The sequence below is a fragment of the Ruditapes philippinarum genome, unplaced genomic scaffold, assembly GCF_026571515.1.
Source record: "Ruditapes philippinarum isolate M1 unplaced genomic scaffold, ASM2657151v2 ctg961_1_1_1_1, whole genome shotgun sequence".
In the NCBI taxonomy this organism is placed as follows: domain Eukaryota; kingdom Metazoa; phylum Mollusca; class Bivalvia; order Venerida; family Veneridae; genus Ruditapes; species Ruditapes philippinarum.
This window is the reverse complement of record NW_026852622.1, coordinates 72,568-87,277: the sequence shown is the minus strand read 5'-3', so window position 1 is coordinate 87,277 and position 14,710 is coordinate 72,568. Positions and strand designations below refer to the sequence as shown.

The 14,710-nt window shown below is 30.4% G+C and overlaps 1 protein-coding gene across 2 annotated transcripts in view; it reads right to left on the bottom strand.

Annotated features, from left to right (window-relative positions):
• Positions 1-793: 793 nt before the first annotated feature.
• Positions 794-14,710, bottom strand: part of LOC132719329 (neuronal acetylcholine receptor subunit alpha-5-like) — a 34,748-nt gene continuing 20,831 nt past the window's right edge. The window contains exons 1-4 of one of the 2 annotated variants that reach the window (XM_060703109.1): positions 12,847-13,051; positions 2,102-2,324; positions 1,760-1,860; positions 794-1,513 (exon numbers count right to left, since the gene is read on the bottom strand). In XM_060703109.1, the coding sequence (XP_060559092.1) occupies positions 1,066-1,513; positions 1,760-1,860; positions 2,102-2,324; positions 12,847-12,902 (828 nt within the window). In that variant the 5' untranslated portion in view covers positions 12,903-13,051 and the 3' untranslated portion in view covers positions 794-1,065. Of the gene's footprint in view, positions 1,514-1,759; positions 1,861-2,101; positions 2,325-12,846; positions 13,052-14,710 lie in introns of those variants that run through there. The other variant, XM_060703104.1, reaches the window with a different exon arrangement.

Sequence of the window (14,710 nt, the reverse complement as noted above, 5' to 3'; positions counted from 1 at the left end):
TCTTCGTAAAATATATTGAAATGTACAAGGTCACAATATTCCGCAGCTATTTAAGTTGGTTTTATGATGATTTCACGCATTTCATTCCAGCGTTTCTGTAATTATTTTAATCAAAATATTAATAATTATTTTCCAATCGGCATTTAGCAAATATATTTTAATGCACTTTCAAACAATATTCGTTAGATAAACCGACATATCATTAATATTTCGGTGTGCGTCATATATCAATATAAAAATATTCCGATACAGTGTTATAAAATCATCGTTTATCACATACTCGTGCCGATTTTCCGACACCGTAAAATTGGTATTGCAAGACCGTGCATATATTTTTACGTGCATATATTTTTACGTGACGTCATTTGCGCTTTACAAACATTATGTTAAGATTAAACTTAATTAATTATAGGCCTAGGCGTGTCAAAGAAAATAGATTCTTTTGAATTGAAACAGTCGTTATTATGGGTATGTGATAAATAGAATATAATATTTGTTGAGGTTCATTGCTGACTTTATTGAACTCGTTAAATAAAATAATATTATGCTCGACAGAGGCTTTCATAATATAATTAATTATATTCTACCCGTTCAATAAATTTAGTTTTAAATCTTTACTCATTCAAAATCCTCTGTATGTTACATACTGTTACAAATGGGTATTACAACTTGTAAGCATGATAAACCATTGTAAATCCACACTTATATACTTTTTCCTTGATTTATATAAACAACCCCAAAGAATGAAGCATTTAGTATGCGATATATTATGAATCAAGTCATTAGATCCCATGTGTAATGATATTCATACTTCAATACTTATTTGAAATAATGCAAAATGAGTTGTAAGGGTTCATGACTTCGACATTTTAAATTCATATAACTACTCTAAATAAAGGAGGGTATTTTCACTTTTGTTTAATTTTGGTAGACCATCTTAGTTGGAAAGGATATGCCTCCAGCTAAATTTAGCGGCTTTCAATGTATTGTTTAGATAAATAGAAAATGTTCATTTGTTTTTTTTTCTAACGTACAAAATAATTTTGATTTAAATTAACATATTGATCATGATATAAAAAGTAATAAAACAGTCAATATGAATATATATGGAATAAGTGGTATCCCAGCAGCTGCGTTATTATTAGAGCTAAACATGCCTTTTGTGTTGCCTTTGCAGCACTTCGAATCCTCAATATTTAAACTACATACAAATTCTGGAAACGTTGCGTCGGCCTTTAACATTGGCAGTTCGACAAGTCGAAGGTTTGGTTCGCCGATCGAAGCTTGAATCGAATGGGCAGTTCTTGATAGCAAACATGCTGAATTGTTCATGTCAAAATTAATGATTTTTTCATTTAGAAGGTTTGAACCCAAAATTATATCACAATCTACAACGGATGCCGTGAGATCTGTTTCACAGAAAGTCTTAACTTGCAAACGTCGATGCATGTAGATTCTCCCGTTGCTCTTGATAACAAATTTGGGACTGTCGACTTCTTTCTGCTCTCCAGCCCTAAATATAGAATTAACATATATCTTAAGTATAATATTAATTGATATCGTAATTATAATATTTATTGTATATTGTGACAGACACAGGGTTGACCTTAATTTCTATATTCTTTGCTAGTGAATAAGAAATCCGATCTACAACTTACATATATATATATTTTGAATTAAACACTGCGGTGTACAGGAGAAGTTACGTTTTAAACTCATACGGGTTGTTAATTAAAGAAAATATGTTAAAGTTACTTACACATTTGAAATATGTAGAGATGGAGTCCAAATCTTTTTCTCATCCACAGTTATTTCCTTGACAACAAGTGGATACCAAGACAGTCGGGTGTCATTCCAATTCTGAAATGATAATGACTAGAATCCCGTCACAGAAACAATAAACATTACGTAACAATAAAAAAGTATGTGTATACACTAAACTACTTTGATACTTATACTGTAACAGATGTTTTACAGTGATTTGATTTTTAAATGGTTTTAGGGTTGGTAATCAAGATATAATATCAGTATTCAAAATCAAGAATAATTTTGCAGTAAGAAGATGATACCATAAGCTATAGAATGTTTTATATCTACTCACAACTTCAAGTTCAACTGTTGATTCCAATGTTTGAGCAACAATGTCAAGACTTGATATGTGCAACACATTTAAATTCACACTCAGCACAACTGGGTCAGGATAATGTTTTCTTGGAGGTACTTCGGGTTTGTATTTGTGAAACACAGTGCTAACGATCTGAACAGCCTCATCGATATATTTGGCATTGTCGTTCTCTTGATCTCCTCTCGATTGCGCAAAGGTCCTGAAAATAAACATACGTTAAGAAATATGATAAGAATGAGATATTTACTACTGTTGTTGTCCAAACTCGTTATACCTTGTGCGATAAATACCAAAAATTGAAATTGCAAAATTTAGCATATGAATTTTTATCGCATTCATAACGGCGGACTGGTCTTATTCTTAGCATGCAAGTAATAAAAGACTAGGTAAAAAAATGTAAAAAATGTCATTAGTAAGCACGCAATGTATCGAACGCGATGGTGCAAGCAGCCAATGTCCATAGCTATGCTTAAATATCAAAAAGCAAAACTTTAGTCATGATGTAATATTTAGAAAGATCACCAGTTATTTTTAACCGTTGTTTTGAGAAATCAGTTTATTTTTAATGTAACTTTATGAAATAACCTAAATTTGCCTAACTTCATGAAATTGAATTAGAAATATGAGGTTAGTTTTAAAGAAATGGAACCTAAAATATCTAATTACGTGTTTGTTTGTTATATTTCAATCTAAAAATTATATAATATACAAGTTTAACAAATAGCAGAAACGTTTAAGATAATTTATATATAATTATCGAAATTAACTTCATGTTATTAGTCATACAGTTTCGAACAGCAATTTATTATGAACACGTGTTGAGTAAAAGATTTTTTTGGTAATGATACAAAGAAAGACGTAAAAATGCATACTCTAAATAAAACAACCAACATATATATGACAAATATGTTCAATGTTATGGACTTGCAAAAAACTATAAATGTCAAATAAGACAAATTATTAGTCAATGCCCTATGCACTGTATTAATGTATACAAATATTTAAAATATTTACGCCCATCTGTTCATCAGTGGACGATATTTCGGACATTTGATATCTCGGTGATTATGTTATTGATTGTATTTTTTATAAGCTATCAAATAGGTATGAGCTTTCGTGTAAACATTTCAAGTCAAATCATTTGCCACAAAACTATGTAAAGTTAGAAAATTATATTGTTTTCATAAGTAATCAAAAAGCGAACTAAGAGTGCTTGTTTGTTTATATACTGCTGTGTATTCATATCTATGTTTGAAGCAAATCCGATGTAACTAATACATGAAATCTATCCTGATGAAGGTCATTATATGACCGAAACCAGTAGATAAATAAAATAACGTAAACCCACTCTGGTGTTTCTGACGTGTTGTTCTTCATCCCTTCCTTGATTACTTAGTTTAATACATGAAACTGTGGGATATTATGGAAATAAATAATGACTTTTAAACTATACATATGCTTTTGTGTTAGGGTGTGAACCGTGTTGCCCGATTCAGTCAAACACTACACTCCATTTAAACTTATCGGACGATGCCATGCAATCAATCTGACAGCGCTTAACACAGTAAGTAGCTAAAAGTGGTCATTACCAATGTTAAATTCCTGAAACTTCGAATGCATTCCTGGTAGCTAAAAACACATTCTATACTACTTTCTTTAAACAACTAAAGGAGGTATAGGGTTAAAGAAAATGACAATTATCATGGGTATTAAAGAACGTGTTCGCCAAGTGATTGTTTTACACCTTGCTGATAAATTCAACCCTTACGTCGTACAAGCATATGTGGCATATCAATCAACTGAGACATGTTGAGGGTTTCATGCAAATTAGTTAAGCAGAAATATATATATATTTTTGGCAAGTACATTGATAGTCACTGTGGATAACCTGTTTGCACTTGGATAGTTAAAGAATGTCCAAGCTATTGTTCTGTTTGAATAAATGATTATAAAGACAGCTGATAGACAAATGTTACCACAAAGAAGCACTAAGAATTTTTTATGTTTCATGTAGATGTCGGTTTGTAAGCAACCGCTTATAATTTTCTTAATATACTTGAGGAAATCCTTTAACCTAGACTTTCTGCGATTTCACTTGGGTGACTTATTTTAGGATATCCATCTTTATTGATATTTATCCTTCAATTGCATTGTATTGAAAAGGAACCATTTTAGTATAAAAATGGTTCTAAACCATTGATGGATTGATACTGTTAAAAGTTTACAGGTGTTATTTGAACTTTTATGAATACATCATATATGCTAAAATGAAATAAAATTTAATTTGTTCGCTGTTTCATTTTTTTTTGTTTTACATTAAGCAATTAATTTAAATATCGTGCAACTCATTTTGATACGAACTCACGCGTATTAAAATATATAAACTGCTTATCGTGATGTATTAAAGTGACATTTTGCTCATATTTTCATAGTCAAGTTGAGCTGAATTGACTTTATATTTAAATAGATTGAGTGTTAAAATGGTGTTTGACCAACAGTTGATATTAAAAAACGTTCAATATAAAATTATAAATCTGCCTAAATATAAAAAGACTGTCCCACTCTTTTTATAAACTGAGCGTTAGAGGTAAATTCTATTTTGATATTCGCCAGTTCACTATATACCCTTGGATGAGCATAATGTCACTTTAAAACTCATTAAGAAATATTTTTAAAACAGTTTCTTTTGTTCGCCGAACGTGGTTTATCAAAAATTAAATGCCAGATTAAGGACTTTAACATCGTCTTCACGTTCAAAATTTGCATTTGATTGCAAGGTTTCCTAACTGAAACATACGTTAAAATAATCCTTTCCTATACGCACGCCAAAGTGAATGCCTGGTCATCAATTGTACAAGAGAGAAACTCCCTTATTGTTCGAAAAGGAACAATTGCAAGTAAACATATGAAAAGCAGTCCCTACAGTACCAAGCAACACAAGACCAACTGCAAGGAGCTCAGCAGAAAACCAATCAAAAGTAGTACATGACACAGAGCAAAGCACTGACGGGAGAATTACTTTGTTAAAACATAATAGGTTAAAATAGAAACATACAAAGAAATTAAAATTGCAGAAATGAAGATGTAATTACAAATAAATTACAAGCCATAAGAAAACGAATGCAAATACAAAACAGGTTTTTTTAAAGCTGAAACAATTTGTTATAAAAGTTATTATGAATCAATTTCTCTTTGTCCTGATACATTGAGTCAGGTTGATAATAAATGTGTCAAACTGTGTGTGTGATACCTATAATTTCTGTAACTGCATTGGAATATAAGAACATTATTTCATTTTGAGTTAATTCAAAACTTAGATAACGGGAAACATTAAGAGTACACATATTGGCTTCTTAATTATGAATTTCGTAAAAATTCACCAGATAAAAAATAATAAAGAACAAAAGCGCCTCATTTTTCCCAGGATTGTCTTTATGATTTGTTAAGCATATGTGCACTATCAATCAATATGGTATTTTTTGTTTAAATATTATGATAAGATGATAGTATCTCTGGAATACTCCTTGAGTTTGCCAAATGCACATTCATTCAAAAGCTTGTGCAAAGGGGATTTTTTCTTGGATAAAAATAATAGCATTCCACTAGTACATTTGACATTGAAAGAAGTCATATTTATAAACAAAAACTTTCATAATTATCATGTAAAATACTATTTGACAGGCAAAGTACATGTAAGACAGCTGATTGCTATTATATTTAAAATTGACAAAATGCTATTTGGCAAGGAAAAATGCCACAGGAGTGTCGCAGGAGTGTTTTATGAAAGTAAAGCATCTATAACAGCGATCTGAGTTAGAGGCACGGACAATTTTCCTGAGATATATGAATACATATTATGTAAATGCCCTACCTATTTATATTCCTTTGATGACAGAACAAATCATGTTGCAGTAATAAATTCATTAAGAGCCGGAAATTCCATTGAGAAGCCGTATTTATTACATACTTTTCGGTAGACAGCGGAAATCATATTTTAATAATGCATCAAAAAAATGCTAAAATTTGAACTTTCACAGTAGCCGCATTATATCTTTATGCAGATGATTAGGATGTGTCACTGGAAATATCGCCATTCAAACAGAATTTGCTTTATTTCGAGAAGCATCTGATTGTTCTTTGTATAACTCCCTCCAAAAGTTTCAATTGAACATCCTGTCAAATCCCAGTAAATACAAACAATTCTGGGCTACACTTATACGCAATACTTTGACTCATATTATAATAGTAGATCTTACAGACCCTTTAAGGTATAGATCTTAATCTACAATATCCCATTTAATGTACCTTGCTGTTTAAATATGGCCGCAAAATATGTATGAGAAATCCTATAACGCCATGAAAATTGCATATTAAGATATTTTGGCAATTTGAAATTGAACGTTTATCGCCTGTAAAATATAGCTGATATAATATTTTGAATTGCGGTACTTATGACATTACTTTCAACATTTCTTAAAATGTGAAATACTAACATGTATATACATGTAACTTTTCAATTTTACATGAAAGAATAATATGTCTAATTCGATTTGTTGAAAGTTAAATCGAGTTATGCGATATCAACTATTGAAAGACAATTATGGTAGATATCAACATTTATATAAATCTCGATATATGCTGCATACTTTCTGAATGCTGCGCATTTGTTATTGAATATCCGCAAACGAAGCAAGCATTTTTGCTCAAAACTCTGTGATATACATATTTGATCTTGAAACAATGCCGAAACTTACAAGAACTGTTCAGAAAGTGTTTACTATATTACAGCAAAAGTTCTTTTGATGACATAATCTTGTTGCAATTTTTTCACAACCATTGACTTTTTCAATATTTTTTTTTAATATCAGATAAGATAAAAAGATTATAGTATATGATTAATATTATTATATTTTTATTTTTATCAGCAATAATATTTTGAATTTCTATATATTATTAATTGAATTTGTAAAATTACATGATTAAACATCAAATTTCATTCTAAAAGTACATGTATATATTTATTAAAATTAGTATTATTGCAAAATATAATATAATTGAATGTTTTTATTAGATGCTGCACATTTACATTATCAACAACAATTGCAGTTTTGTAAACAGTTTTGCTCAAAACTCTGTGACGTACATATCTGATCTTGAAACAATGTCGAATCTTGTAAGTACTTTCGAGAACGTGTTTGCATTATAATTACAAAATTGTGTGCGATGACATAATTTTGTTGCATTTTGTTCACAACCAGTTTCGCACTAAAAGCGAGTCTTGCAATATTTTTTTCTAATATCAGATTTAATAAAAAGACTACACACTAAATATCATTAGCTTAATACTAGTATATTTTCATATGAGGATTCAATGAGTGCCAATAAATCGCGAGTAAAATGATTCAAGGCGTTCTGCTCCTGTATGAATATGCGACAGCTCACAGACCCCATGTGGCGATGGTTGCTGCAACTGATTGCAGCTTTGAAATTCTTCCCTATCTTCCCTATTTTCCGGACTTAGCCCCATCTGATTTCTACCTGTTTTCCGAAACTGAAAACCATGCTTCACGGTAGACGTTCTGGAAACAATGAATGTGCCATGCGGTCAATGAGTTCGTTACACAGAGTGATATTTTTTGGAGGGTTAAACAAGTTGGAGCACAGGTGGGCAAAGTGCATTGATGTAGAGGGCGATTATATTGAAAAGTAAGAGCGTTATATGGGATCTCTGACTACAGGAAGTACATTGGGCCTAAAACTTTTTTTGTTCAGTCCTCGTAGGTGAAGAAACATCAATTAGAAAAATGCAATATTTCAATATAGCTATGTTTTGTATCTTCTTCCGTAAATTACAATGCCATTCATCTTCCTCTTTTAACATTTAAAGGTTTGATATTATGATAATGCATATTTCATGTGCGCTTAGAAAGAGTTGAATGTAATATTACCCAATTACGAAGCAAATTATTGGCAAATTACATACCAACTGTTGCTTTTTATCGGAACGTTTTAATGTCACCAGAATGCCATTGGTACGATACTTTTAGTTATTCAACCCTTGTCATTCCATACAGATGGAAAATGAAACTAATCACATAAAAACGAACATCAAAAACAATTAGTCTAACAATAAATAGCAAAAACGAAACAACTTAAAACAACAAATTCGTAACTTTCCTCTAAATCCTGGTAAATAAGTAAAATACATTTTGTGAATATTTTATACATTTTATACCCCTGTTTATCTCATATCGTTACCTGAAAACACATTTTCTACATTCACAATATTGTGTTTCTAGAGTGAGGCAAAGAAAGTGGACATTTTGACATAATTTAACAATTCTTGGCCGAATTTGCTAATAAGTGAGAAGTACAAATATAATTCTGTGCTTAGGCATTTGACATAAAAGTAATGTTCAGAAACTGTAAATATTTGATAGTAAAGACATCAGTAGTCAACTACAATTCTTAATCAACATCCTTTTAATAAACCAACGTTTCGGCTTAACAGCCTTTTTCAAGGTACATTGATAAATAATAAGCAATAAACAGGAGCAGTATGTCAGCGTTACATGACATAAAAAGCGAAGACGTCAAAACATTTAAAAGAGGTTGTCGTAATAATCATTGACATTATCAAGTTGATGTAATATACTTTTGAAGAGAAAAAACCGGTAAAGTGCAAATTAAAGTAAAGTAAAAACACCCGTAAAATTGACTAAGATAGATACAAATATATACAAAATACTTTTAAGTAATTAACAGATGTACAGAGGGAAGACATTTAAACAGAATTTTGGAATTCATTACAGTACTGTAAAATTTGATTGCAAAGTTACAAAATGAATTTGAAAGGTATCAGTCAGTTTACTGGTGTTTTTTTACATAATGTTTGCGTACGGAACATCCAGGCTGTCGAGGGGTCAAATGAAGCTTGTTATTTTGGCATTAAATATAATTATATTATTTTATTTGGCATAAAGTATTTATTGCAATTGTCACACATAGCTTAAGATAATGGCTTGTGATTGGCATTTTTAGGTTAGGAATACATGTAAGAGTCTAGTAAATAAAGCTGTGGTAAATTAGCACAACTACCTGCTTGTTCTAAACAATGCCATTAGGGTGAACAGTTTCCAAAAATCAAACCTACTGCCGTATTTTATATTAATTTTGTTAATAAGAGACAAAGAGCAATGAACTGATTTGATAAGATAGCTTATAAATCTGGCGCGCGTATCTTGAAAACCGCAACGCGTCATAGGGGAACGGACTCTCTAAAAAATGGTTCTCCGCTAATGTTTGATTAACATAATTCTGTAGTTGTCTGTATTGTGTCCAAAAGTATATATCAAGTATATCCAAAATGATTAAATTGACCATGTTCGATTGGATACAACAATAAATAACCCTTCTTATTTAGTTATTGCGCTAAAACATTTCGTAGGTTTTAACGTTCACAACAGAAACCTGACGTAAGAAATTGCCAACAATTACTACATTATCATGCAAATCTTACAAGACATATATTGAAAGGGAAACTGATTGACAATATGTTTGCTTGTAACCACAGTGTCTGCTTTAACTAGCTCCCTCGCTCATGAGCGAACATATAAGTAGACTTGTGAGCGGGAAAATGTAAATTATAAAAATATATTCATGCCTTCTAGTTTGAGTAGCCAAACTTAGGACTTTACACTTAAGCTCGTTAATACAAATTTAACTTTCACAATTTGAAAAAAAAATGTCCAGAAAACCATGCAGTGATTTGATATTATCAAGAATAAGTTTGAATTGGAACGTTAAATAAGGAACAGTGAGTTTCTTTTATGTAGATACGAAGTGTTACATAGTATATTATTATGAAAGGTTGATCGAACGAGTGACGTCCTCAACAGTATTGGCCTTCAAATATTCAGTGGAAAAAATAGCTATTTTTTCGCGGGAGAAACAATGCCGTAAATATATTGTATATTTTGTAGCTTAAAGAGAAGGCCTAGTTTTACAGAATTTAAAGGCACGAATAACGAAATAATATGAAGGGAAATCATTTCTGAGAAATATATGAGATAGTTAAAAACATGTTAAGATCAAAACGAAGGTTATTTGTAAATTAATGTAAAAGTGTTGTACTGTCATTGATTTATGTCATCAAGTGTGATCAAAATTATATAAATGATATCAAAAATTTTACTGTCAATATATAATTTGAAGGTTTAAAGTGACATTATGCCCATCCAAGGGTATATAGTGGGTGAACAGATGGATATCAAAATAAGTTTTCATTTTGCCATAATTCCTTTTAATTTAATAATTTAGCTCCCATAAGCAATAAATAGTGCACAGATCCAAATGATATTCCTGTAAATATCTATTACAATTTACTTATAACGATTAGTTTATAAAAAGAGTGGGGCAGTTTTTTTTAATTTTAGGCAGACTTACAATTTTATCCTGAATATTTTCCGATATCAACTGTTGGTCAAACACGATTTAAACAGTTAATCTTTTGAAATATAAAGTCAATTCAGCTTAATTTGAGTACGAAAATATGAGCATAATTTCACTTTAATTTTAACAGTTAGTTGTACTACAAAATCTGGTTATACAAACGTTCTTTTGAACGTCATCAAGACAATTTTATCTCAACGCTTCAAATGTGTATGAGGTTACATATAATCGTACCTAACCGCTCTCTCAATGCCGCAACTAATATCATCTACAAGTACAAATGTTGCTGCAATGCAGCAATTGAGAAGCTCTGCGCAAAAAAAATGTGCTCATTACAGATACGTTACCAAATTATTCCTACGCATATTCAGATTAAGTACAATTGTAGATTTTTTCCGAATGTTTTGTAAACCATTTTTTGCATAATTATACTTATCTTATGCACTGTCCATAATTAAAAAGAGGGGAAAAATATTTAATATAAAACATGCTTTCACTGATGCCTACCTGGTAAGGAAAGTAATTCCATTGAATACAAACAAGACTTACAAGACTTGTATATGTTATGTGACATGACTGTATTGTGTTCTGTTTGTGTCACTACTGTAGTCAGTAACAGAAGATAGATGATAGAAATATCAAAGTCTGTTATAATTGTAACAAATATAAAAATAGTAACAAAAGGGACTAATATTATAATATAGTAATATTACATGCATATTTTTTATGTCAAATTAAAAAAAAATGGTTTCTTTCAATACTGAAAGTAGAACACACTCTGGAATGAAAAAATGGGATGAATTTCAAAAAGACCAAATTCAGGATTTTTTTTTTGTTTGTTATACACGCGTTACATGGTGATACAGTATTTATCAATATAATAGAAGACTGTTACCTGAATTTTAGGTAGGTATGAGGAAATTCACTAATATCATATCCGTGCGAGACAAAGATATGAAAGTTATTTGACATTAGTAATATATAAAAAAAACTATTAATATATATTTTTTGTTGAATTGCTTTAAAACTAGTCATAAAAAAACATTACACTTATGTTAAAACTGCAATATATATATGAAAATTGGCCTACTTTCACTTTGGACAGACTTTGTGAAAGCAAACATGGCTGACAAAGCGGAATCACCTTAATGAGGGTCCATCCGTTCGTAGGGCTACAAAAAGCAGCTTTCCCCCCGTCCACATGAAACAATGTTTTAAAAATGAGACGGAGTAACAGATTAAAAGAATCTGGATCATAGTTCATAAGTGTAGGAGTCATTATGTCATTCAGGAGTTTTAAAGTCAAATATTAGATATACGGGACTAGACAGACACTGGCAATGAACTTTTGTATCCTTTGATGTTAAATTAAAACACTCGTTATACATTATAGAAATAGTACAACATCCGTTTTGTTTACACCTGAAGTCATGCCGTAGAACTATTTTTAATATGTATTATGTCTGATGATGATGATTATGAATAATTGTCCAGTTGTTCCGATTGGTTCAATAATTTCAATGTCAAATTATTTATTGTTTTCAAAATGCTCGCTTTAAGATCATACCATTACACGAGTTTAAAAAAGATAACGTGTCGCAATTGAACTAATACAAATGCTACACTTGTAAATGATAATTAGATAAATAAATACTTTGAATATTTGTCATTCTTTGTTTTACATCGATAATGTCCAACATTTTCTCGATGTGAATAGACGTTACTATTCCGCCTTATTTATTTATGGTTAGATGTTATAGACATTGCAAGCAATAAGTAAAGCTTCATCAGATCGAGCTATTCGTAGTGTTTTCAGTAAATAAAATACTGTAAAGAACTTAAATGATATATTCAGTTACTTAAAGCAATAATGTTGATGACCAAGTATATGTGAAGTATTTACACGCATTTAAGTGATGGAAAATTATCTATACCTAACGGTAGACAAAATGTATTTTTATCAGATATTATAATCTGAAATCGAGAATCGCCATTATCTTTAACATCAAAGCAATTATTATTAAAATAAATTCAAATGAGATTTCTGATTGCTAAATCGCATTCTTTAAGGAACAATATATTTGAAAGTTGCAATGTGTGAAATTTAGAGACAGTTATTAATTTTGTATTAAAACACGGCGTTTCTGCAAGTTCTGCCAGTAACAACAGGTACAAAAAAGTAAGTTAACTTAATATATCAACTCGTATATCTGTATTTTAGAAGTGAATAACAATTTCATCTTACTGATAATAAATAAACTTAATCTTACCTCGCAATGAAAAAAGCCAAGACAGGCACGCAGAGTTGCATTACTTTTCCTTTCATTTTTATATACGTTTGTAATTCGATTTAATCAAATCAAAAATATACATATATGTACTACGGAAAATAATAAAATATAAATGCCAATTGGCGTGTAACTGTATATCTCTGGCAAGTTACAAGCAAGCCAAGTCTTTATACGACTGTGTAGCTATCAGCGGAAACGTCCTAATATAACTCCTAATATGTACATGCATGCTTTATGATATGATATAGTAAAACATATTGTTTTATCGATCATTCAATGTTGTGATACTTTTGCCAGTATGCTTACATACGAAAACAGATTCGATTATGGAAAGTAAAAATCGGTAACCTTAATATAAATTTTGTCGACACGTCGAATTTAAAAGAAAAAGAAATGTTACAAGTTAGGTTTGACTGGTCATGGGCAGTGATAAATGCAAGCTTCCCGCTACACTTGACAATTGACCATGTTTTCGCAGAAAATGTAAAAAGAGTAATATCAAACTAAACAATAATGCTACATGTTACCAGGAAGCGCAGACCGTATCACCTGCAATATGCTACTATCATTTTATTCTGCTCAAAGGGACATATATTCTTCAATATTTCATGCCTGTCAAATTTAGTTTAACGGAATTTAGACAGTAAGAAAATAGAACCGGTGGTTTTTGAAAATCTATTCTATTGTAATTAACAATTTTATGACAAATGGCAATCATTAAAAAAATAAATATCATGATTCAGATTTCAAGGTTTCAATTTTTAACGAGTCTGTTATGTAGTTGTTATATTTTCGCTTCATTATCATGCAGGTTATACATTTCTTTACAAATATCAAGCATGCATCCTTGACAGACATAGTAGAAGGAAAGGACTTTATGTTTACATTCTTTCCAACAAACATGTCATTTAACTGTCATCACACAGGTGTATACTTCAGCGTAACGAAAGAAGGTTACGGTCTAATATTGTAAGGTAATGTCTGTTTTCTTCAGGCGATAGAAAAGACGGTGATAACAGAGTTCCATTTACGAAACCTCTACAAAACAAAGCGATATTTACGTTTATGCTTGTTCGTTTTAACACATTTTTATATATCCATGTTATAGCTTTGCTTAAATACATATTTAAAGCTTTTTGAATTGTTTTTTTATCAGTTGATAACGTTGAACATTAAAATTTAGACACAACACTTCAGTGGTATATATTTAAAGGAGAAATATAAAGATATCGAGGTTTTTATAAACTTAATCAAATATTGAGAAATATTAATGAAGTAAAATATATTATTACATTTTCCGGAATTTCATTGCAAAACAATATTGTTCACTGCAGTTTAACATATTTTTCAGTATTTTCACTGGCGTCTTTCCGGAAAACTTTCTTCTTTATCGATTATCCTCTAAATATTATGCAAATATATAGAAATCATACCAAGCAACGAATTATTTCACACATATGCAACATCGTTTTTAAAAATGTGCACAATTTGATTTCTTCGGTACTGATTAGACACGTATGATTTCAGATATGGTAATCTAAAAGTCTTACAAATGTTGGTTATGCCATGTCAATAATTCAGATTTCAACAATTTTGAACTTCCATATGCACAGGGTATAAAACTATGTGTAATTAGATTGTTTTATAGAATATTTTGAAAGTGGAAAACAATCCTGCTTCCATAAGCTTGTGGTCATTTGTCAAATGGGTTGTATTATAGAATGCCTTTATCACATATGAAATATTGTGTATTATTATGTTTCATTAGGAAAATTGTTTCGATATTAAATGCGAGTATTATAATAATGTTTTACAAGTACGGATTTAGCCGTTTAGCAATATG